Below are 23193 nucleotides of genomic sequence, written 5' to 3'. Positions count from 1 at the left end.
GCACCTTGCTGCTGCATGGGCGTTCCCGCCGACACTAAATATTTTGTCTCATCACCTGCAGACGTACAGCACATGCAAGAGGACATCTCTTCCTCCCATATATCAACTAGCTCTTTCGAGAGCCCTGGTATACTTTTCCTACCAACTTACTAATACTCTGCATTTTTACTTACTCGTGCACTAACTTGAGCATCGGAGTACCTTGCAGGGACCGGCCGGTGGGTCAACAAATCGAACCAAATAGCCCATTCTCTTCTTCTCGGATTCATTACACCAGTGCGGGCCAACAGATCACGGTCGACTAATTCCGAACGTCGACATTATTCATTTGATCATCGCAAACCAACGAATTACAGTTAACCAATTCTAAACGTCGACAATTACAAACACTCAAATCAAACCTCATGTCTAAGTTTAAATAACCCTTATCAAACCCCAAATTTAAATTAAAAAAATCTCAAAGAGTCATAAACGTCCAAATCAAACATCAAATTGAGATTTAAAAAAATTACACAATCACAATTACCTTACAATGTAAGATAGCTCTAACTTATTATTCGCATCGGGTAACAATTATGTTGTTCAACACTAACTAGCAAGGGGGTGGCCCATTAAGTCCTACCCCCATGGGTCCCACACCCCCCCCCCCCCCTCATCCGCTTTCCCCACTCCACCAATTATTCACGTTGTGCAATTGATATATTACTCGATATAGACAACATATTAATTTGTAATACAAAAACCTTACACTGCAATTGCAAATGCTTTCCTATCTCATTGTGTGTTGGAGTTCGATTTTGGATTTAATTTTAGAATTAAGGTTTGATTAGAAATAGAGCTATTGTTATTAATGAAATCAAAACAACATTAAATGACTTTAACATTACATCACCTATAATCACTAAGGTAATCTCGAGCCAAAGAGTGGAGTATTCAATTTAATCTCAAAGAAAAGTACTTTGACTTGTTTGGGTCTTTGCCTTAAATATGATGGCAATGATTTCTTCGAAAAATATCAAGAGTCTATTAATATTTCTCTCAAATGAGATTCGCTACCTAACGACGATTACGTATATTTAAATAATTATTTTTTTGACAACGAGATGAATAGAACGATTTAACATGTTTTTAAACATAAAAAAAAATATTTTTATTTTCTTAACATGATGAATCATAAAAAATATAAAGAATAGAGATGATTGAGATCAAGTTGCCCTAATTGTCACGTTGGGCATCTTATTTTGATCACATTGTAGCAAATCCAAATCCACCTCACATGTCAATGCAGGCCCCCCATATATATATATATATATATACATACAAATTAAAATGAAAAATGGTTAGTTGATTGGTCCATTCCCGACCAAAACAAAGCTTCGCATTTAATCCATCGCCAGGGCAGCTTTTTCTTCGGTTAGCCGAACGTACAACCAGGTTGTGCTTATACTCATTGCACGTTCCCTGGCAATAGCCACTCAGAGCCCCCACACCAAACTACAAGTAGCTGTTAGATTCAAGCACACGAAATACCACCACCTGGCAACTGTCGGCAGCCACCGCCATCGCCGCCGCCACAGCCACCGCTTCCGCTAGCTCATATATACTCACAGTCTCTTTCTCTCTTTAGAGAGAGAAGAGGAGAAGAAGAAGAAGAAGTAGAAAAGAGTGAATCCTAGATTGAGAAAGAGGACTGTAGAGAGAGATAGAGAGAGAGAGAGAGAGAGAGAGTGTGTGTGTGTGTGTGTGTGCGTGTGCGCGTGTTTGAATTTGGGAATCGAAAATGTCAATGTTGGTCCAAGATCGTTCGGCCGCCCCCAATCCCAAATCCCCCAAAACCCAGAACCGGCATCTGCCGACAATCCACCCGAGCCGCTTCTCGGAGTCCAAAAGCCTCGATTTCTCCACATGGCTCTCCGACAACCTCTACAAGGTCTTCGCCGTCGTGCTCCTCGTCGTCACCGTCGCCGCCGTTTTCTTCCTCCGCAGCGCCGGCGACACCGCCGCGCTCCTCTGCTTCGAGTCCCAGTCCCATCAGCTGGACAAGATCGCTTTCCCGAAGGTCAATTGGAATTCGATCCAGCCCCTCGCCGACAAGACCACGCCCTACGCGAATTTCCGATCGGAGAATTGGATCGTTGTGGGCGTCTCGGATTACCCCTCCGATTCGCTTCGGAGGCTTCTGAAGATCAAAGGCTGGCAAGTGCTTGCAATTGGGGATTCCAAGACGCCCAAAGATTGGAGCCTCAAAGGTACAATATTTCTCTCACTGGAGCAGCAATCCCAATTAGGGTTTAAGATTCTTGATTACTTGCCCTATGATTCGTATGTTAGAAAGACTGTTGGTTATTTGTTTGCAATCCAACATGGTGCCAAGAAAATCTTTGACGCCGATGATCGTGGTGAGGTGATTGATGATGATATTGGGAAACATTTTGATGTAGAATTGATTGGGGAGGGTGCTAGGCAGGAGGTTATATTGCAGTACAGTCATGAGAACCCGAATAGGACTGTTGTGAACCCGTATATCCATTTCGGGCAACGATCTGTTTGGCCTAGGGGTTTGCCATTGGAAAATGTAGGTGAAATTGGGCATGAAGAGTATTACACTGAGGTTTTTGGTGGGAGGCAGTTTATACAGCAGGGAATTTCGAATGGCCTTCCTGATGTTGATTCTGTGTTTTATTTTACACGGAAGCCAGCTTTGGAGGCGTTTGATATTAGGTTTGATGAGCATGCTCTGAAAGTGGCATTGCCACAGGGCATAATGGCGCCAGTTAATTCTTTCAATACGATGTACCACACTTCGGCATTTTGGGGTTTGATGCTGCCTGTATCTGTCAGTACTATGGCTTCAGATGTATTGAGGGGTTATTGGGCACAAAGGATTTTGTGGGAAATTGGTGGCTATCTTGTTGTTTATCCTCCTACCGCCCATCGGTATGATAGAATTGAAGCGTACCCCTTCTCAGAAGAGAAAGATCTCCACGTGAATGTAGGTCGTTTAGTTAAGTTCTTGGTTTCGTGGAGATCGGGAAAGCATGGATTGTTTGAGAAGATCTTGGAATTGAGCTATGCCATGGCAGAGGAGGGGTTCTGGACTGAGAGAGATGTGAAGTTTACTGCTGCTTGGCTTCAGGACTTGCTTTCTGTTAGGTATCAGCAGCCTAGGCTAATGTCACTTGAATTGGACCGCCCTCGGGCAAATATCGGTCATGGTGATAGGAAGGAGTTTGTGCCTCAAAAATTGCCTTCTGTCCACCTTGGGGTCGAGGAAACTGGTACTGTGAATTATGAGATTGGAAATTTGATCCGGTGGAGGAAGAATTTTGGAAACGTGGTGCTTATAATGTTTTGCAGTGGATCTGTTGAACGTACTGCATTGGAATGGAGATTGCTTTATGGCAGGATATTCAAAACTGTAGTTATTTTGTCACAGCAAAAGAATGTAGATCTTGCTGTTGAAGAAGGCCACTTGGACAATCTTTACAAGTAAGTCATCACTTTTTCTCTCCTTGTGCTTATTTGTGATTTCATTCTCATCTTTGGGACTTTGCTACACTTTTAATTTTGATTCGAGTTTCTTTGATCTTTTGGTTAGCCATGTAGAAAAAAGATGGGTGATAGCCAATAATGTGGTTTGAAAGAAAAAGAGGGCAACCTGCCCGAGTGCTCAAGGGTCCCTCCGCTGGGGGTTCTCATGAGTGTCAGATCTGGATTTAGCAAATATATATAGGTATAGATATAATTGGTTATGCATTGGTTCATGTTCAAATATATATAGGTATATAGTTTGATTAGTTTCCGTGCTCATGTGAATTCTATGTCCATTTTCAAGCTTTCAGTTTCTTCCTCCTCCTCCTATTTTATTTTTTATTTTTTATTTTTTTTATTTTTTTTCATATAATATTTGTGTGAGGAGACAAGCATTGACCAAGGGATAAAAATCCTTTTTCTTGATCAGACTGCTTCAATGCACACACGAGCAAGCACACACACACAAAAAAGCACCTTACAATCTAAAGTACCTTGGGCTTGTGAGCATAAATCCTTGTGCCAAGGCCTTATCCCAGAAAAATTCTCAGCATCTATAGGTAATTTCTGATTAATGTAGGTTGTTTTCTTCACTATAATCTATGATATTTATCTATCATTTTGGATCAAGAATGAAGAATATTAAGAGAGAGAGAGAGAGAGAGAGAGAGAGAGAGAGAGAGTCAATTTCTTGCTTGAAGGTACCTAGATTCCATGATCAGCCAAATTGAGTTCAGATCCAAGAAGATCCTTGTAAAACTTAGCCCTTGAATGGACCTATTGTTGTTCTTGGTTGTAGCAGCACCTTGCGATGAGTACTGAATTTGGTAGAGAGCTGTATAATTCTCCCATCAGTCCTTTCATAATTTGCTTATTAAAAGAAAGCTTAGGGAGGTGGTCGACTGGGCGACATGCTAATTTGTTTAGGTTGAACAGTTTCCTTATTATGAAACTGTTGATATTATGAAACCATAAAATTTAGTTTCTAAACTGCATTCTATTTTCTCCATAGAGTTGGATCTGGCTTTTGATGATCTTGTACAAACTCTTTTGCTGAGTTGATCCACTCAAACTCACTACAGTTTGTCTGGAGTTGTTGGGCACAGCCCCAGAGAATAATCATACTCCATAGGAAAGAGAGGTCACATCATTCAATTCATTTTTCCATAAAAATAAGGTTTAAACTCAGTTGGACCTTAATTCTCTCACAAAGTATAAAAGAGCCCAGTGCTCAAAACTTGTCTGTTATATGTGTGTGTGTAAAAATAATGAGTCAAAACTAATTTTTCCATAAAACGCAGTAGTGTCGTTTTTGGTTGGTCCTTTTTCCAAGTAAACTTTGCTTAGAAGCAAACCTCTGGTTGTTGAGGTGTTAAATCCTGTTGCCAGTCAAGCATGAATTTCATTGTTTATAGTTATTGCAAAGTAGTAGGTGTTGTGTGACATCATGACAGTTCAACTGTGGTTTGTTCAAACAGCTCTTTCACGTTTTCTCTCGTCCCGTTTTCTGATAATATTACCCTACTCCATTTACAGGCAGCTGCCAATTATATTTAAAAGATACAGCAGTGCCGAAGGATTTTTATTCCTTCAGGATGATACAATTATTAATTACTGGAACCTGCTGCAAGCCGACAAGACTAAACTTTGGATCACTGACAAGGTAATACGACCAGTAATCTTTTTTTGTTTTTTTTTTTCTTTTGGTGAAAGTACTGCATTTATTTATGCACTTTTATAAAGCTTTTAATCATTGGAGGGGAATCACATATACAATGGCATTCAGGTGTCCAAGTCTTGGACTACTGTGAAAACTGAGGGGAACTCAGAGTGGTTTACTAAACAAGCAGACATGGTTAAGAAGGTTGTGAGCTCAATGCCAGTTCATTTTCAAGTCAGCTACAAGGGATCTATGACGAGTGACGGCAACCTTACAGTTTGCAATTCAGAAGTATTTTTCGTTCCTCGGCGCTTTGTAGCTGATTTTGTGGACCTTGTAAATCTAGTGGGGCATCTGGATATCCATCAGAAGGTTGCAGTACCCATGTTCTTTTTAGCAATGGACTCGCCCCAGAATTTTGACTCGGTGTTGGGGACGATGATCTATGAGCAAAAACCGCCCTCTAATTCATCGACCTACTATTCTGCTGAAGTACCTGCGATTCATCCATGGACCATATCCAGCGAGCAGGACTTCATAAAGCTGATCAGAATCATGGGAGCAGGTGATCCACTCCTAATGGAGTTAGTTTAAGAAAAAAGAAAAAAACTTGTACCATTTTGCAGACACTGTTGAATGAAATTCTACATTTTTTTGTATCATTCTCTCTGAAGGGGGGCGTCTTTGTAGATCTTTGCTGTATGATCATACTGATCAGATCAACTCCCAGAAAAACAAGACAGGAAGGAAGGAGAAATTTTGTCAGTTTGTCTTTTGTCATTTTGCTTACTGCAAGTGTAAGAAAATTTCCTTGTCTCTGACTCTGTATATTCAGTGTTTCTGCTTCATACAAGTGAAATTGATAGCTTCTTAGCTAGATCTTGCTCTTGTATTCCCTCTTCCAGGTTCATCCAGGGACAGTCCCCCTCAAGTTGTCAAAAGAGAAGAGTTGTTTATAATCAAGATAAAAATCACTTTTTCTGATCAAATCAATGTTATAAACTAAGTGATCTTTCAAATGGTTTTTCAACACTTTCAATCTTATATTGCTAGGTTATAAACTTTTTCACTTGTTTTTATATTCATTATATCTTTATGAATTTATGAAAGCTGTGAATTGACTTGGGCTCACACGCATGAGATTGGGCTAACTTAAGACAAAATCGAGAATTAGTTTTGAATTAGTCTTCGATCTTGGAGAAAGAACTGGTCTCTAGTTCTTATCTTATCCTTTCCTTTATCATTTTATTTGAATTAATCTTCTTCTCTGTCTTTCTCTTGTCGATTTTTTCTCCAACGTTACCATCATTTATCTATAAATATTGCATCTTCCTACATTTGTGAAATATGGAACACTGAGCTATATCAACCCGTTTTTACTGTTTCTGTTTGTTAGGTTCTTCTATTCATTAATTTTTGCTCTTTTTATTCCTAAAATCGTGAGTGCACAAGTATTTTTTAAAGAGCTTGTTGTATTTTTTGCTCTTAGAAGGATGGCCACTTTTGCCTTTTGTATCATTCGAGGGGTGAAAATTATTCTTAAACCCAACAATGTTCGTCATGCTTCAAGTTTTTTTTCTTTTTATCATTTATTGTACCCTTGCCTTTTCTTACAAGAAGCAAACAATACCTTATAACCACCCAAAACTAACTTCGGCTGCATCGAGAACTGCTATTACCCTTTTTGAAAGAAAGTATGAAGTGCAACAGCAATGAACAATTACTGCACTTTGAACATTTCCAGGATCAGCATCTGATGAGTTACAAGTGAACAGAAAACAAAGCCCCCAAAAGGAATGAAATTACAAGGGGGGAACCGGGATCAAGTTCATATTCATTGCACAAGCAGGACAGTTACAATGTATCGTCGTTTGCACTCCTGAGAAGGAAAAGGAAGAAGAATGTTAACAAAATTTCAACGGTCAATCCCCTCGATCTTGTCTTCAACTTCTGAGTACAACTGCCTCAACCGCTCAATGTTCTCAGAAGAAGTTTCCCAGTAGCCGCGGCCGTTGGCCTCCAAGAATGTCTGCACCAGCTTCCTGAAAGAGTTGGGGTTGGTGCTCATGAGCCGGTTCAGCATTTCCTCGTCTTGGATGAAGGTGGTGTTGGCCTCCTCGTACACCCAGTTGTCGACTTGGCCAGAGGTCGCGCTCCAGCCTACCGTGTTGGTAAGCCTCTTCTCAATCTCGCGTACTCCCTCATAGCCGGTTGACATCATCCCCTCGTACCACTTGGGGTTCAGTAGCTTGGTTCGAGCATCAAGCCGCACAGTCTCAGACAGCGTCCGTACCTGCAGAGCCAGTAAATGAAGGGGCAAATTGAGTTCATGAACTCAAGAGTGACATTGATGAACATATGATGTTGAGATTGCTGTTCACACCTGTGCATTGGCAGTGGTTGTGTCTGCAACGTATGCATTAGGCTTCTTACCATCCTTCCTGAGGTTCTGCACCAGGTTGGTGGGGTCTGAATCAAAGTAATGGCTCACGTCGGTGAGGGAAATCTCTGACGAGTCGAGGTTCTGGAAGGTGGCGTCAGCTGTGCTGAGAGCCATCTCGAAAACTTTGCGTTTCTCGGTCATGCCAGCCCCGGGAGCATCACAGTCGAAGGCAAAGGACTTGCGGCTCAAGTACATGTCTTGGAGCTGCTTCTCATCATTCCATGAAGAATTCTCAACGGCCAGGTTTATGTTGGAGGAGTATGAGCCTGAGGCGTTGGAGAACACCCTGGTTGCAGCTTCCCTGACCCCGATACCGAGAGATTCAGCTTGTTCTAGCGCGTGTTTCCTGACGTAGTTCTCATCTTCTGGCTCGTCTAGCTCAGCCACCATCTTCACAGCCCTGTCCAGGAGATTCATCTGCAAAAACCCAAATCCAAATAGAAATGGAGATTCAATTCAGCTCGTTCTGATTGATGATTGATGAATATTGTGTTACAAGACTTCGAGTTTAGCAGGAAATAACCAAACCAATCCAAAATGGTTTATGGTTTATGCATTGAAGAAACCATACCTGATTGATGAATAGGTCTCTGAATACTCCAGAGCAGTTAACAACAACATCAATTCTTGGCCTTCCAAGTTCTTCCAGGCTTACGGGTTCCACTCGGTTGACTCGGCCAAACGTATCAGCTACTGGCCGCACGCCAATCATCCACATAACTTGAGCCAAAGACTCGCCATAAGTCTTAATGTTATCGGTTCCCCAAAGTACCAGAGCAACCGTCTCGGGGTACTTCCCTCCATTCTCGGCCTTCTGCCTCTCGAGTAGCCTATCCACCACGATCTTTGCACTCTGCAGTGCAGCTGTTGTTGGAATAGCTTGCGGGTCCAGAGCATGAATGTTCTTTCCGGTTGGCAGCACCTTGGGGTTCCTAATTGGATCCCCACCAGGACCCGGTTCCACGTATTTTCCCTCCAAGGCTTGTTTCAAACTTCCCAGCTCGTTGTCTTGCACGACGAGCTTCAAGCACTCCCCCAAGAATGCAAATAAGGTTCTAAGTTTGTCCCTATCAGCCCTGTAAAACTTAGTGCTTGACAGATACTGGATCCATGGTTCGTTCACACCAAAGCCAAGGATCGAGGTAAGCTTGTCGGCTACATCAACAACTTGACCCTTCTTGTTTGTCGTTCGCTCCACAAATGCAGAGACGGCTCCCCGGGATGCCTCAGTGATTTGGCGAAGCAATTCAACATCTTTCAAGATACCCTTGTCATTGCCTCTGTAAACATCCTCTATATCTCTTCCAACTGTCTCAGCTAATATTGCTGGGAGCGAGGAAATTTCATCTTCAGGGCGGTCTAAAGCAGCGATGTTAACCAGGGTTGCCACGGCTTCCATGGCTGATGGAGGCTCACCGATGACATGAAGGCCGCAGGGCAAAAGCCTGGATTCAATCTCCATGATTTTGGAATATACCTTCCCAACGACAAGATCACGCTCTTTGGCGGAGATCTCCTCGCCTTCTTCAGGCAGATCCACGTCCTTGTCCAGATTGCATTGCTTAGCCGTGCTGATAATGGAGCTAACGATCTGTTGTCCACGACCAGTGTCTTTGAGAGATTGGTAAGATGAGATCAGCTCGCTGAGCTGCTTGAGGCCCTTGTAGAGCCCAGCATTTTCAGCCGGAGGAGTCAAATAGCTGATGGTATTGGCATAGCTTCGACGCTTTGCTATGGTGGCTTCAGATGGGTTGTTGGCGGCATAATAGTATACATTGGGAATGTTCCCAATCAGGCTGTCGGGGTAACAGACATCGCTCATCCCCACCTGCTTTCCAGGCATGAATTCAAGCGAACCGTGAGTGCCAAAATGAAGAACAGCATCAGCTTTGAAGATCTTCTCCACGAACGAGTAGTAAGCAGCAAATCCATGGTGCGGGCTGGCAGATTTAGAGAAAAGCAGCCGCATAGGATCACCCTCATAGCCGAATGTCGGCTGCACACCGATGAAAACATTTCCAAACTGCTTTCCATAGACCAACAAGCTCTCCCCATCAGAGTTCAGATTACCGGGAGGCTTTCCCCAGTTCTCTTCTAGTGCTCTGGCATAGGGAGTTAACTTCTGGTACTCTCTGACGCCCATTTTGTAGGCCACGTTCAGATTTGGGCTGCTGAATTGAGCTTCTTTATCATGAAGGATTTCTTCAATCAGAGCTTCAGAAGTCTCTGGAAGGCCCTCGACATTGTAACCATCTCTCTTGAGGTCCTTCAAGACTGAGAAAATGGAAGCAAAAACATTCAAGTAAGCCGCTGTTCCAACATTCCCCTTGTCTGGAGGGAAACTGAAAACAGTAATCGCGAGCTTCTTCTCTGTCTGCAAGTGTTCAAGATCAAAGGCTCAGTTAACACAGCCGAAAGAAGAGAAAAGGGTGGCAATCTAACTCTTATTTCTCATCAGCAAAACAAGAGATCCAACATAATATGAAAAATCTTAAAACTCCCACTAGATTGTTCTTTGTTCTATCATTTGATCTATTTTTTGCAAGTTTAGGTACAGTCGTATTATGTTACAACACAACAAGGACCGAACAATTAACAGTCGTATTATGTTACAAGCATCACATCAACAAGGTCTAATTCTACCATATGAAGTTGGCTACATAAACTCTAGCTCACCAATGATTTCTATCTACGGTCTCATCTTTTGTACCATCCTTAAAACTCATATGGTTCTCAATTTATCAAAACTCAGTGGCAAACAAGCTAGGTGGAAGTTGACTAAAGGCCTTCAATCTCCATCACTGCCATCAACATTTATACACATCCACATCATGTTCTCCACTTCTCTAAGAACCGGGTCCATCTTATTGAATCCAGCAAGAAATTGACGTCACAGAAACCATTTTTGTCTAATTTGATTTGTTTTTGATATCACATCAAACAGAGTTAGTAGGCAAATTACCTTTGACTTCCTCTTGAGTTCAGCCCACTTGATCGCCCTGGTGCAGAGCTGCTCCACTCTTTTATGAAGAGCATGTGATTTCCCTGCAATCAATCACATTCACATTGCATTTCAAATATTCGATCAACATCATCATAAGTTCATTGCCGAAACCAACATGAAATCTCCAAAATGCACTTGACTTGCCTGTTCTAGGATCCCTGCCGGAGAAAACAATGGGCTCCATGCCTCCATCAAGCTCGGGAAGAGCCACCTGCAAGGCCACCTGAATTGGGTGCAAGCCCAAAGTGCTATTGAGCCACTCCTCTGTGGTCTGGAACACCAAGGGCAGGGCCACAATGTAAGGCACATCAAGCTTGCTCAAGGCCTCGACAGCCCTGGGGTGATCCTGCCTGGCAGGGCCCCCAACCAAGGCAAACCCTGTGAGTGACACCACCGAGTTCACGAAAGGCCTCTTGGTGACCGGATCGATGAAAAAGCGCTCAACCGGCCCTGAGAAATCCAGGCCCCCGGCAAAGATTGGGATCACCTTAGCCCCCATTGCCTCCAACTCCATGATCACAGCCACATAGTGGCTCTCATCACCGGTCACAATGTGGCTCCTCTGCAAAATCAGTCCAATTACCGGCGCATTCGGCCCCTTGAGCCTCTCGTCGGCGTCCCTCCTCGTCCCATACCAATTCAAGTACTCCTTCACATCATCATACATGCAGGGCGCCAGAGGGTGCCAAACCCCACTGTCCAAGAACAGAACCGGATCCGAATACTCGATCTTCGCCCCTTTCAGAGCCGGAACGTAGGACCCGGAGATCATCTTCAAGAAGTTCACCAAATTATCCGGCGACCCGCCGAGCCAAAACTGCAAACTGAGGATGTAGAGCCTGGCGTCCTGAGCCTTGTCGCTAGGCAAGTACTTGAGAACCTTTGGCAACGTCCTCACCAGCTTCAGCATGCTGTCGGCGAAGCCCGCCGATTGCTTCTTCCTCTTGAAGAGCTGGAAAAAGGGGCTCTTTGATTGGCCCAATTGGGACATGCTGAAGGAACCCAATTTGTTGAGCCTCATTACTTCGGGCATTGAAGGGAACACCAAGACCGCGTCGAGCCTGTCCCTCTCTTTCTCAACCGCCGACTTGATCTTCAGAGCAAGCTCTTCCACGAAGATTAGCGAGCCGATGAACACGTTGGCGTCTTCCAGGTCTTTGCAGAAGGATTGGTAGGTGTTGTCGTCTCGGAGCTCTTCGACGAGGTAGCCGACGACCTCGAATGAAGCGAAGTTGTCGGATTGGTTGAGGGACAGGACGGCGGCGGAGAGGGATGATTGGTACTGGGCTTCGAGGACGACGTAGACGATCTTGACGGTGGGGACGCCGGGGACTTTTTCAGGGACGATTCGCCGGACCTCCTGCGTGGTCTGGGTGAATAGGCCGTTGCCAATCGCGGCGCATTTGAGCCGCGCCGGCGCTCTGAAGTTCTGTGAGTTGGCTTTCCTGGGGAGAAAGGAGTGGAGGAAGTACTGCTTCTTGGCGGTAGAAATTGTGAACGGCGACGACACCAGAGACGCCATTGCCGGAAAATTCAAGCTCAACCCAACAAAGAATTAAAAAAATGTCGATTTCAGGCCCTCTTACTGCCTCAATTCGGCTCTGTTTCAGAGCTTGGGCTCTGCTTCTTCTTCTCCTCAGAAGTGTAAGCTTTGGAGTTTATAATAATTTCTGTGGAGAGCAATCAGAGAGAGAGAGCAGCAGCAGCAGTAGTGGTGTGGGAACTGGACACGTGGCATTAAGGGCAGTGTGAGGTTGAAGATGGGCAATTTATCTAGGAATGGGTTACTTGGGATGGAGTTTGATGGCTTCTGATTGGCTGACTTGGATTTCGAAAAGAGAAGGGAAGAAGGCTTAAGAAGGGTCCACTCCACACTGGTTTTCATGAACAAACAAGAGACCAAGATCTTTTTGTCAGTACATTGGGAGGGCTCTTTTTGCTCCAAAAGATCCTAAAATTCTTGAGTTTGTGGCCTCTCCTTCAAAAGGGTATTGATATTTTTACCTTTTTTTCTGTGACCCTCAATAGGTCCAGGTTTCCTACTTCCATGCCAGTGAACTCATATCTGTATCCTGTTCACACAGGTAATTTATTTACGTAGTCTGACCAAGAGGTGACATTAGAATGACAGGTTTATTTTTTTTATAATAATTATATGATTTAAATTAGATATTTTTAATAAAAAAAGATTATAATAATTTATGTAATTGAAGTTATTTCGTAGGATTAAATTGAATATATTGTTAATGTAACTTCGGCTCTATTTTTACACATATAATTATTATTTGTGACTTCTCATAAGATGAGTATTAAATTAATCTTTAACTCATCGTCATATATTATTGATTATGCAAATGTTAAAAACACAAAATTATATAAGAGCTTAATTATAAAAAAGATTATCATACCTATATATCATCTCATAAAATCGTAACTATGTTTGAATGCTTGGAGAGAGAAAAATTTGTACCCGTACTCTTGTTAGAGAAACTAGCGATGTTTTCCTTTTTTTTCTTATTAATACTTTAAAATTTTTTATGAAATTTGAAAAACCATCACATGCCAAATTAAAAAGAATAGTATGAAATTGTGTTCAAGAACTTGGGATATCTCAAAGTCGTAAGTTTAATTTATTTTTTGTACGAGACTACGCAATTAACTATGCTTATCCAAAATGTCAGGTCTCCAAATTTTTTATAATGATGAACCTGTATGTTTATCTAAAACTATAAAATAGATGAATCATAAATTTTAAAAAGAATAAAATAAATTGGAATCAAAAGTTGACTATGATTGAAAGAATTTTTAAATTTCCCATAATATAAAAAATAAAAAATTGAACAATTTCCACCTAATATTTAGCATTTCAAATGCATTTTAAAACACTTTTCAAAGGTCTCAAAGATATTTGTCCAATAATTTGGAAAGCTCATTTTCATGGAATTTGTTGAGACTTAGGCACTAGGGACACTTTAATATAGATGTAATGTGACCAAAGTCAACAAGAGCATCAAGTTAACATCCTATATGGCACAGTAAACCTCAATTGCTCCACTTTGATGAGATCATCTCTTTGATCATTGAAGTGGGAAATTCAATTCATATCCCTTCCTAACCTCTTTTTCCTCTTCATAATATGGGCTTTGCAATCATGACCTTTGACCTTTTCACTTTTCTTGTTGCTTTTAAGATTTATTCTCAAAGTAATTAATTATGAACAATAGAATTATATAACCCAATAAAAATAACTGTGTTGTTTACTTAGTATATATTAAAATTTTGCTTATAAATTGAGTAATACCTTAGCATTTATGACATAAATTCAACGTGTATAAGACATATAAATTAAACACCTATTTGTTAATCAAGATATATAGACCGTAAAAGATAAAATATATAAAGTATTTTAAATTTTTATTTTTTTTAATATATTTGATAAATTTATCTAACGACTCTTAAAAAAGAAGTCACGTAACTTTTTATCTATCATTTTTTCAAATATATTTATCTGCCCCTTCCAAGATAAATATATTTTGAATTTTACAAATAAGAAAAAATAATGCATATGTCCTTTAGTATATTTCAAAAAATTTAACAAATAATTTGATAAAAATATTGAAATACTTTCTAATCTTATCTTAATTATTGCATATCTTAGTTCAAAAAGTATTTCAATATTATATTGATAAAATCTTATCATACTCAATTTAACAAACCCTACCCCAAAATACTAAAAATAAATTACGAGAAACATATAAAAATAGCTTCAATGAAGGTCCGTATGAACTAAACTTATTCTATCTATAGTGCTCATGTTATCATTACCTATCACGATCTTTAGGGGTGTACACGGTTCGGTCTGGCCAATTTATTGCGCCGAACTGCACATGCGGTTTTCACATGTAATCAACTCGATCGGTTTGATTTGGCATGAAAAAATCGCACCAAATCGCATCGCGTAACGCGGTGCGGTTTGGTGCAATTTTCACGGTTTGCAACAACCCCAATCGACATACAAATAAATCCAAATCCAAATATCTTGATCAGACAATGTCCACCAAAGATCTCAAGCTTCCACACCAAAACCATCTTAATAACAAAACATTCAGGACTAGAAGTGCAAATGGAAGAGATACCTTGTCAGAAATGGAATTGGTATCGTTGGATCTGCTGATCTAGGATGAGGGGGAAAACAGATCTGAGTCGTCCATGGACTGGTGCGATCGACGACGAGGGATGGGTCGTCGCAGAGGGGGTCGTCGCAAGTCTTCATCACTCGTGCATGGACTGGTGCGACCAGCAGCTGGGGTCGTCGCTCGCTCGTGCGTGGATTGGTGCGGCCAGCAGCGGGGGTCATCGCAAGTCTTCATTGCTCATGCCTTGTGGTCTGGTATGGCGGCCAACGGGGGATGGGTCAGGTGGTCTGGTGCGGCAGTCAACGAACGATGGGTGGGTGCAAGATTGGTGCGGCAGTCGGTGAGGATGGGTGCGTGTGAAGCTTTGAGAGACGAAGAGGGAGAGATGAGAGAAATGCTGAAATGATTTAGGGTTTCCCCCACCCCTTTTATATTTTATATTTTATTTTTTATATTTTTAATTATTATAATATATATTGGGCGGTTCGGTTTGAAACTGAACCGCGAAACCCGCAAACCGTGCGGTTTGGGGGTTTCTCAAACCGTGTTGGACCGCCACTCTAAAAAAATCGCACGGTCTGGTCCGGTCTGGTTCGGTGCGGCCAGTTTTCGCGGTGCGTCGATTTTTTTGAACACCTCTAATTATCTTATTCAAACTCTATAAAATTTTCAACTAATATAAAAATTATTAAATCTTTTTAAATGTATTTTAGACAAAATAATGGCTCGAGATATAAATTCATATAATTAAATCTCACTTAATGAGATTAGGATTTATGATACTATTAATAAAAATGATTAAATCATATATTTGTTTTAAAAATTATTTCCAAAATTTTCAAGAAAAATTTGGACACATTTAGTACAACCATAAGCATAGCATATCCAAACCATCCCGCCTTCATTTCATCTCTTCTTGTCTCTAGCTTGTAGATATGAAGTATAATCATTGCCATTCCACACACCTTGAGCACTAGTTGAAGAAGACTTTGACCATTAGCCATGGCACCTACACCTTGAGCACCAGTTGAAGAAGACGACTTTGGCCATTAGCCATGGCACCTAGAGTAGTAGTATTCAAGAAGATTATTATTAGGTTAATAAAATTAAGATTTAATAGCATGAAAAAACTAAATATTTTCACATTTTTATAATTTTATTTAAATATTTTAATTTTAACAATAAACACTCAATTTAGTCAATTAATTGTAATTTTAGCCGTGACCCAAATTCAATTCAAGAAGCGTGTGCGTCCACTGATGTGACACACCACTTGGCATTTAAAAACAATTTAAAACACTTAAAGTTGACACGTGTGGAAAAAAAATAAAAAATAAAATTCTATGGTATATATACACACACAGAGGGAAGACAGGCAAGGGGGTGGAGTGACGACGACAAAGGAGGAGATCGAGGTGACAGCGTCGGCGTTGGTAGAGGCGTCAGCGCTGGGCTAGAGATGGCAACCAATCTCCACCACCACCATCGTTCACGACACCACGTGCATCAAAAACCCTAGCCCAAAATGTCGCCCCCTCCGCCGTTCAAAATGTCAATTTTGAAGTTTGTTGTGCAAGGCAATTACATAAGAATCGAGAGCATGAACAGCTCGTGAAACGAGTCTCCAGATCTCGGCAACACAGAGTCCCCGATGAGTGATTTCTTGATCAAGTTTCATGGGACTATGACTATTGTTAGTGGCGACGTCGTTCTACTCAAGCCCAAATGTGAACGCCAAAGCTAACATGTTCATAGCCAAGTTCAAAGCCAAGCTTAAGCTTTAGAAAATCAATTGCATCAAGCAAAACATGGGCTGGGCCCGTCAAATCACGCCATTGCCTCCTCTTTCATAGCCTCCATTCCCACAACTAAGAAGTAAAAATTGACTGTCGACTCTAGCCATGCATCGTCATCGTCATCTTGATCTCCTTCTTCATCATCATCATCATCATCATCGCTCCATCCCATCCCTACCCACCTTCCCTCAGTATACACACACACATATATAAATATATATATCTATATAACATAATTTTTTATTTTTTATTTTTTTTCCCTGTTAAAGTAGGACTCACTCAAAATGTTTTAAAACACCATATGGTGTGCCGCATTGGCAGGCGCACATGCCTCATGAATCGAATTCAAGTTATGGTTAAAATTGCAATCAATCGATCAAATTAGACATTTATTACCAAAATTAAAACGTTAAAATAAAATCACAAAAATCGAAAAGGTTTAATTTTTTTCATGCTATTAGCCCTAAAATCAATGTGAAGTTTGAATTTTTCTTGAAATATGTTTTCTGTTGTTTAGCTGTAACCTGAAAATGTTGCTAAAAAAACATTTATCGGTGTTTGGCGGGTACTCTAGAAAAGCACAAGAACAATAATAATAAATCATCAACACAACAAGAACATTAAAGGCATCGGAAATCAAAAACAACAATAATATTAAATCATCAACATTAACAATCAATAATGGATAAATGCAAACTCATGACATCAAATTGATCGATGAATGCAAAACCTAACCCTACACATTATGGTAAAACCAGGGTGACGAGGTTGCATTCTTATGTTTTAAAATATCTTTTTAAAACAAAAATACCTTTAGCTCAACAGAAAAATGGGATACCTTTTTGAACTTTTAAACTTCATTGATAGGTCATTATTATTTTTACATATATAAATTTCTAGCTCATCAAAACTACCTTTTCGTCATGTTCTAAAATTGAAATCTTTTGAAATTAAATCCCTTAAAAAGTAATTTTTAAGACCAGTACATATCAAACATGTTTTCTTGAATGTATCTAACTCTAAAATCAAAAAATAACTTTAAAACCATAACCATACTGTTTCTATAACAAAGATTATGGATTTGGTGAATTGTGCAGTGAGAACACAAGAGTTAACCCTCTATTGCCCCTTCCAAGTAGAGGCTCACACACTCACTGGCTGTGCAATATCTACTATGCTAGAGTTCAACTCTCTCTCTCTCTCTCTCTCTCTCTCTCTCTATATATATATATATATATATATAAACTAAGGGAAGAAGGCTACATTTAGATACAACCCTCTTATTTGCAGAATGGAGTCTTGTACACTGCAGGACTACTCATAAGACAGCAGAAATAAAAATGAACAAAACCATGACATTCCATGGGCAAATCATCTCAGACTAGCTCCCCACCTTTGGACTTGGCATTTGGGATTTTTGACTTGAATAGCTTTCAGTTCTGGGATATGTGAAAGTGTGAGATTAATACTTGCCCAAGTAGAGAATATGCAAACATTTAAGCTCCATATTTCAACCCGCCATTATGGTATACCTCTCAGAAATCAAAGGATAACCTAATCACTCTCAAGATGGCATAAGAGGAAGACTTGAAACATAAGCAGCCATACATTAACTGATTCCAATTGCTTACAAAAATTTCTCAAAATTTCTAAATGACCTCATCAAATGATATGATAAGCATGATAATTTGAACCTGAGGTAGCCAATCTAATGTCGCATTTTGCAGCACAATGTCATCATACACCTAGTCAACCTCCCTATCAGAAATTGACTCATCCAAAATTTTCTGAAGTTCTTTTACTCTCTGTCTTGTTAACGCAATACAGCCCTGCAACAGTAATAGCCTGGCTCGTTAGTAAAAAGTAATTGAATTCATCTTTACTGCCTTCTGGTTTTATTTTAATAAGGTTCATGGGTATCAATGTGTTTCTTATCCATACTGGAAGTTAAAGGTATCATAAAAACATATCACAAAAAGAAGTTCGATATACTTGATGGGTTGGCTTAACTTCACCCAAATCTGGTGAACCTATTCTTTTTGCAGATTGGATGAAAACAAACTATAACAATAGGAATAATAAATAAAATAACATCCAGCCAAAGTAGTTACTGTGAATCAAATGCATCCTTTTTGAGTAAAATGATATTTCAGGGCTTCACAGAACTTCAATGCTACACAGTTCTTACATAAAGTTCAAATATTTGATTTTTTTTTATTTCTTCAATTTTTTGTGGCCCATATTCGGGAGATACTGAATCATAACTGGTGCATTTGACATGGCCCAGGAAAACATATATCAAGATATGGACTCAAAAGATGCAAACTAACCTGAACAGCAGGCATATATGCAAGAGCTGGTCCACCAGGCTTGTTTAGAGATACCAGTTGGTAAGATGAATCCAATACCACGGTTACAAGCGTTTCCATGATGGACTCTTCCTCTGCTGTAGGGTCTGCCAGAATGTAATTCTTGTGAAGTATACATGTTAAGGAGAATGGGATCCTACTCAGCTTGAGCTTTCTCTTCTCTTTATTAACTGGCTCCTCTTTCAACTTCCCTCCATTTTCGTCAGAAACTACTACCACTCTTCCATCATCATTCAGAGAAACTGCCGGGATTTGCACTGCAACACATGAAATCAATAACAAAAGCACAGAGATACACCTAATGGCATTTGGAACTATGTACCAACCCAAACTTGAGATTTTCAAGTGCCTTGTTAAACATGGTCCACACCCCTTAACAAATGCATTAGCAATTAGTTACCCATTCATCCAAATCTGTCAAGAATTTCCAGTCAATATAAACACTACAAAAAGCACCTTGTCAAACTCAGAAAAGCACTCTTTACAGAGAGATACTTTTATTTCTCAATATATCTTGGTAGCGATTCAGTCGTCATGGGGGTTTTCATTTCAGTATCTCATTCTCTGTCTAGTACAGTTTTTCTTGGGGTTTTTCATATTAGGTAGAGTATCATTGCTTCTAGTAGCCTTGCTTTTATGCATTAATATAATATAATCTAACCTTCTTTCAAAAAAAAAAAAAGTCTGTTTACACACACACACAGATGCATACACAAGACTACACATACTAATCCAAAACACATCAGAAATTCTAGTAAGAACCTAACAAGATATAGGAAGACTGGAAGAGACAGAGTAATGTCAACAGAAACAAGAGGACATTGTTTACTTCTTTCCTTTTACTCACTTTAAACTAATTTGAACACCATCAAATACTCATTGTCACACCAAATGAACAGCAAAAAGGAAAGTAGAGATAAAATGGAATGAGAATAAGGAAGATAGATATTTAGATTTATGAAATATCAAGCTATCAAGAAAATCCATCTCATCTCCAATAATCCAGATCTCATAAGTAATTTCGACATCCTCAAAACATGTAACTATTCATTGCTCGAAAAATCCTAGCATGTACTGTTTTGGAAGATAATGCCCTGTCTAGCAATCAGAGAATTTTACTGCAGCTCCATTTAGAAATTAGGACATTCCATATTTCTTGTGTTTACCTGTCAACCCACTTTCCTCACCTCCTCAATGCTACAAGCTCATGAAAAGCACTTGTAGCACACATATTCTAACTCTGATATAATCAAAACATAAAAACTGGATAAGATAATACAAGCAAATTGGGAGTTACAGTGACACGGGGCCATTGAGCCTGCTAAGCTAATTTTACTCTTCAAAAGCATTGGAAAAAGTCGGCTTATAGCCTTCATTCTCTCATACAATCAGAGGGTTATCTGAATATTATTGAGATTGCACAGAAAATGCACTTGGAAGAGAACATCAGAGGGGTGAGAAAACCTCAAGCACGCATACAAATCAAGCTAGCAAATATTTTACACTGGCACGTGAGGCTTGTGCTGCCACAATAGGTTTAAGAGATTTGCTGGTTATGGGCATTTGTGGGACAAATCAAAAGCTGCTCAGTAGGTTCAAAATATTTGCTTACTTTTGCTGGTGTAAAATTTGGATCTGGATTATTGCAAGTTAGTTGTTTCCATATGTATCTCTTGCTAACCCAACAACAGCAATAAATTTTAGTGCAAACATAGGATGTGACATTTTTGCATTTGTGTTAAAAAAAAAAAAAAGAAGAAGAAGAAATGCTAGTTTGCAAAACTGCAATATCTTACGATGAGAGAATGCAGCAACTGCAGAAAGTAATGCAGTGTCAAATAGGGCACCATCAGCATCCAAACAGTATATGTCCTGCAGGAAATAAAAATTTAATTTTATTCAATATAGACACACCACCAATGTCACAAGTCAAGTACATGACACAGACAAGTTCGTGTTTATGACATTGATTATCGGATACACAAAAATGCATACTGAGACAATCAAGATCAAATATCAAATATATTCAAGGATGCTCAAATTTTTTAAGTGAAATAGACTTCAATCTCATAAACCATTACCAGGTAGGCCATCCAAGCAGCTTTCCCACCCACCAAAGATAACTCCTTCAAATTAATCATGCCAGAACTACAACCACCAAAATACTTAAAGTCAGTCAGATACATGCATATCAAACAATTAAGAATTAGCATTACATTCCAGAGGCAGAAATATAGATCACTAAAAGTTTAAATGCATTGCATGACAAATACAGACATCATTAAACCACACAACCCTATGGAACTTCATAAGGAAATCTTATTATACCTTCAACAACAACCACTAAGAATTCTTTTGTAGAAAATTAGTATCCTCTAGTGCAAAGGGCCTGTTAGTCATTCTTTTTATGAAAAGAATCAATAGCCTGAGAGAAATCTCATAAAGATTCAAAAATTTCATCCTGACAGGTGCATTTTAAGGCCATATGACTCCTTACATCTTGAAGTTTGAAGGAGGTAGACGTTATACTTGTGAAAAATCTTAACTTTCAAAAAATGTTGGTATACCATGAAACGAAGGATCTCATAAACAATTAAGAATAGGAAATATACTGAAGCACATGCACAGAACACACAAGGTTCACAAAAGACGTGCATTAGATGTTGAAAAATGTATTCTTAGTAAAGCAGCCAAAAGAAATATCAAACAAAAGCTGAGAAAATGATGAAAAAATATATTTCCCTCTTTCATAATTAAAAAACTTCAGAGAGGATCATCGTAACAATGTTGTGCCGGGGGAGGTGGGGAAAGATGAAAGCAAAGAATAACATTAGAATGGATCAGGCAGACATGCCTTAAGATAGTGTCAGATAACTGCTTCCCAATAACAGGTGCCACCTCAGCTGGCCTGCCAGGTCTAACAATAGGGGAACAAATTGGAGGCATGTGGAAATCAATTGCTGTAAACAAGGAGAATATTATGCATTGGTGCGCATATAAAAAATGAAAAAGATAAGTAGAAAAAGAAGATGTAATTAATGATCAACAACCTATGCAGCCTTCGTCTGGTGATTCCGGGGTAGGAGTCATGACTTCCATTTTAATGGCAGCCAACATAGTCTGCACAAGGACAAAAGGTTTCAGAGTCTAACTTAAAAACCATAAAAGAAAGAACCAACAATTCGTATTCTATTCACAAATAAAAACCATACATAAACCTGAATTTCATATAAACAACCAATGCCAACATCAAAGATCCCATTACTCACGGTTTACACATCCACACACGTACATAGGTGGGCGCGCGCGCACACACAGAGGACAATGAGAAGAAAACACTTACCGTGCAACCTATCTTTGCTAGAGCTGACCCACTAGCAGATGCAACAGCTCCTAGATTGCCAAAGGTTCAATTCAAGTAGGAAAACCAAGTTAGCAACCACAAATAAGAAGGAAATTTTTCCAATCCAATAGAAGACGAATGTACTAACCAAGAGCAAGTGTTGTATCTCTAGCATTTCCAAGTGGCCTACCATCAGGGCGAATTGATTCAATCAAATGGCGCTCATGAAAACGTAGAGGAAAGAGACGTCTAAAAGCATCCAACTCCATCTCTGATGACAAATCACTAGAGGCATTTTCGGGAGCCATTTATTCTTCAGAAGTTGACCAATCCTTCTGGCCTTCACAAACTGAAGCAGAATAAGATTTGAAATACAAAGATAATGATCATAGTATTAAGAAAGGCTGATCGATTTTCTACTTAGTAAGCTTCTTTCTTTTTGTTTGTGCCAAACTAGACTGAGCGAACTAATCCAATTCTTACCTGAAATCTTCCCTGCAGGGAAACACACAACTGATCACCCACACAGGCCCAGCGGGGTTCCCCCTAAAATAGAAGAGCGAGGGGACTTCCGGACGAGAGGAATAGCCGACGGACGGCGGCTGCGGGCCGGAGAAGAAGAGGAGACGGAGACGCAGGCGAGACGGAGAGAGGAACAGGCGAAGGCAGAAGCGGCGGCGGCTGCTGCTGCTAGGGCCATTTTATTATTCCTATACATATATACCATATACATAAATAATGAGTTTCGATCAAATTGTTTAATTTATACTAAGCAACACTTATGTAACAATTTAAATATAAATTCAATTCAAATATAATTATTATTTAAATTATCATATTAACATTATTATAAATATTATCTAAGAAATCAAAACTCTTTGAATAATAATAACACAACATAATATATATAT

At 39.8% G+C, this 23193-nt stretch overlaps 2 protein-coding genes across 3 annotated transcripts; one reads left to right on the top strand and one right to left on the bottom strand.

Moving 5' to 3' along the window:
• The first annotated feature begins 1452 nt into the window (after positions 1 to 1452).
• On the top strand, positions 1453 to 6084 carry LOC127789288 (probable glycosyltransferase STELLO1). Its single transcript, XM_052318161.1, has 3 exons — positions 1453 to 3489; positions 5068 to 5194; positions 5318 to 6084. Exons 1-3 carry the CDS (start codon positions 1781 to 1783, stop codon positions 5783 to 5785), a joined length of 2304 nt encoding a protein of 767 aa, XP_052174121.1. The 5' UTR covers positions 1453 to 1780; the 3' UTR covers positions 5786 to 6084.
• Positions 6085 to 6904: 820 nt separating this feature from the next.
• LOC127789286 (magnesium-chelatase subunit ChlH, chloroplastic) lies at positions 6905 to 22992 on the bottom strand. Of its 2 annotated transcripts, XM_052318158.1 has the most exons (9): positions 22766 to 22992; positions 22431 to 22622; positions 22283 to 22332; positions 21990 to 22059; positions 21794 to 21899; positions 21021 to 21087; positions 20736 to 20811; positions 18901 to 19196; positions 18158 to 18399 (listed from the first exon to the last, which is right to left on the bottom strand). In XM_052318158.1, the coding sequence occupies exons 2-9, from the start codon at positions 22588 to 22590 to the stop codon at positions 18316 to 18318; spliced, it is 909 nt and encodes a 302-aa protein (XP_052174118.1). In that variant the 5' UTR covers positions 22591 to 22622; positions 22766 to 22992; the 3' UTR covers positions 18158 to 18315. The 2 variants fall into 2 exon arrangements, with proteins under 2 accessions (XP_052174117.1, XP_052174118.1); XM_052318157.1 differs by lacking the exons at positions 18158 to 18399; positions 18901 to 19196; positions 20736 to 20811; ... (4 more) ...; positions 22431 to 22622; positions 22766 to 22992 and adding exons at positions 6905 to 7484; positions 7575 to 8051; positions 8206 to 10008; positions 10597 to 10679; positions 10783 to 12305.
• Between the last annotated feature and the right edge of the window lie 201 nt (positions 22993 to 23193).

This window comes from Diospyros lotus, chromosome 13, assembly GCF_014633365.1.
Source record: "Diospyros lotus cultivar Yz01 chromosome 13, ASM1463336v1, whole genome shotgun sequence".
Taxonomy (NCBI): Eukaryota; Viridiplantae; Streptophyta; class Magnoliopsida; order Ericales; family Ebenaceae; genus Diospyros; species Diospyros lotus.
This window is presented reverse-complemented; position numbering and strand designations above follow the sequence as displayed.

Coding starts and splice junctions, on each gene's coding strand:
- LOC127789286 (XM_052318157.1), bottom strand. CDS start 12,160: ATGGCGTCTCTGGTGTCGTCGCCGTTCACAATTTCTACCGCCAAGAAG. Junction 10,680..10,782: donor CGGCAGGGATCCTAGAACAG/GCAAGTCAAGTG, acceptor GATTGATTGCAG/GGAAATCACATGCTCTTCAT. Junction 10,009..10,596: donor AACTCAAGAGGAAGTCAAAG/GTAATTTGCCTA, acceptor GAACACTTGCAG/ACAGAGAAGAAGCTCGCGAT.
- LOC127789288 (XM_052318161.1), top strand. CDS start 1,781: ATGTCAATGTTGGTCCAAGATCGTTCGGCCGCCCCCAATCCCAAATCC. Junction 3,490..5,067: donor CACTTGGACAATCTTTACAA/GTAAGTCATCAC, acceptor CTCCATTTACAG/GCAGCTGCCAATTATATTTA. Junction 5,195..5,317: donor AACTTTGGATCACTGACAAG/GTAATACGACCA, acceptor AATGGCATTCAG/GTGTCCAAGTCTTGGACTAC.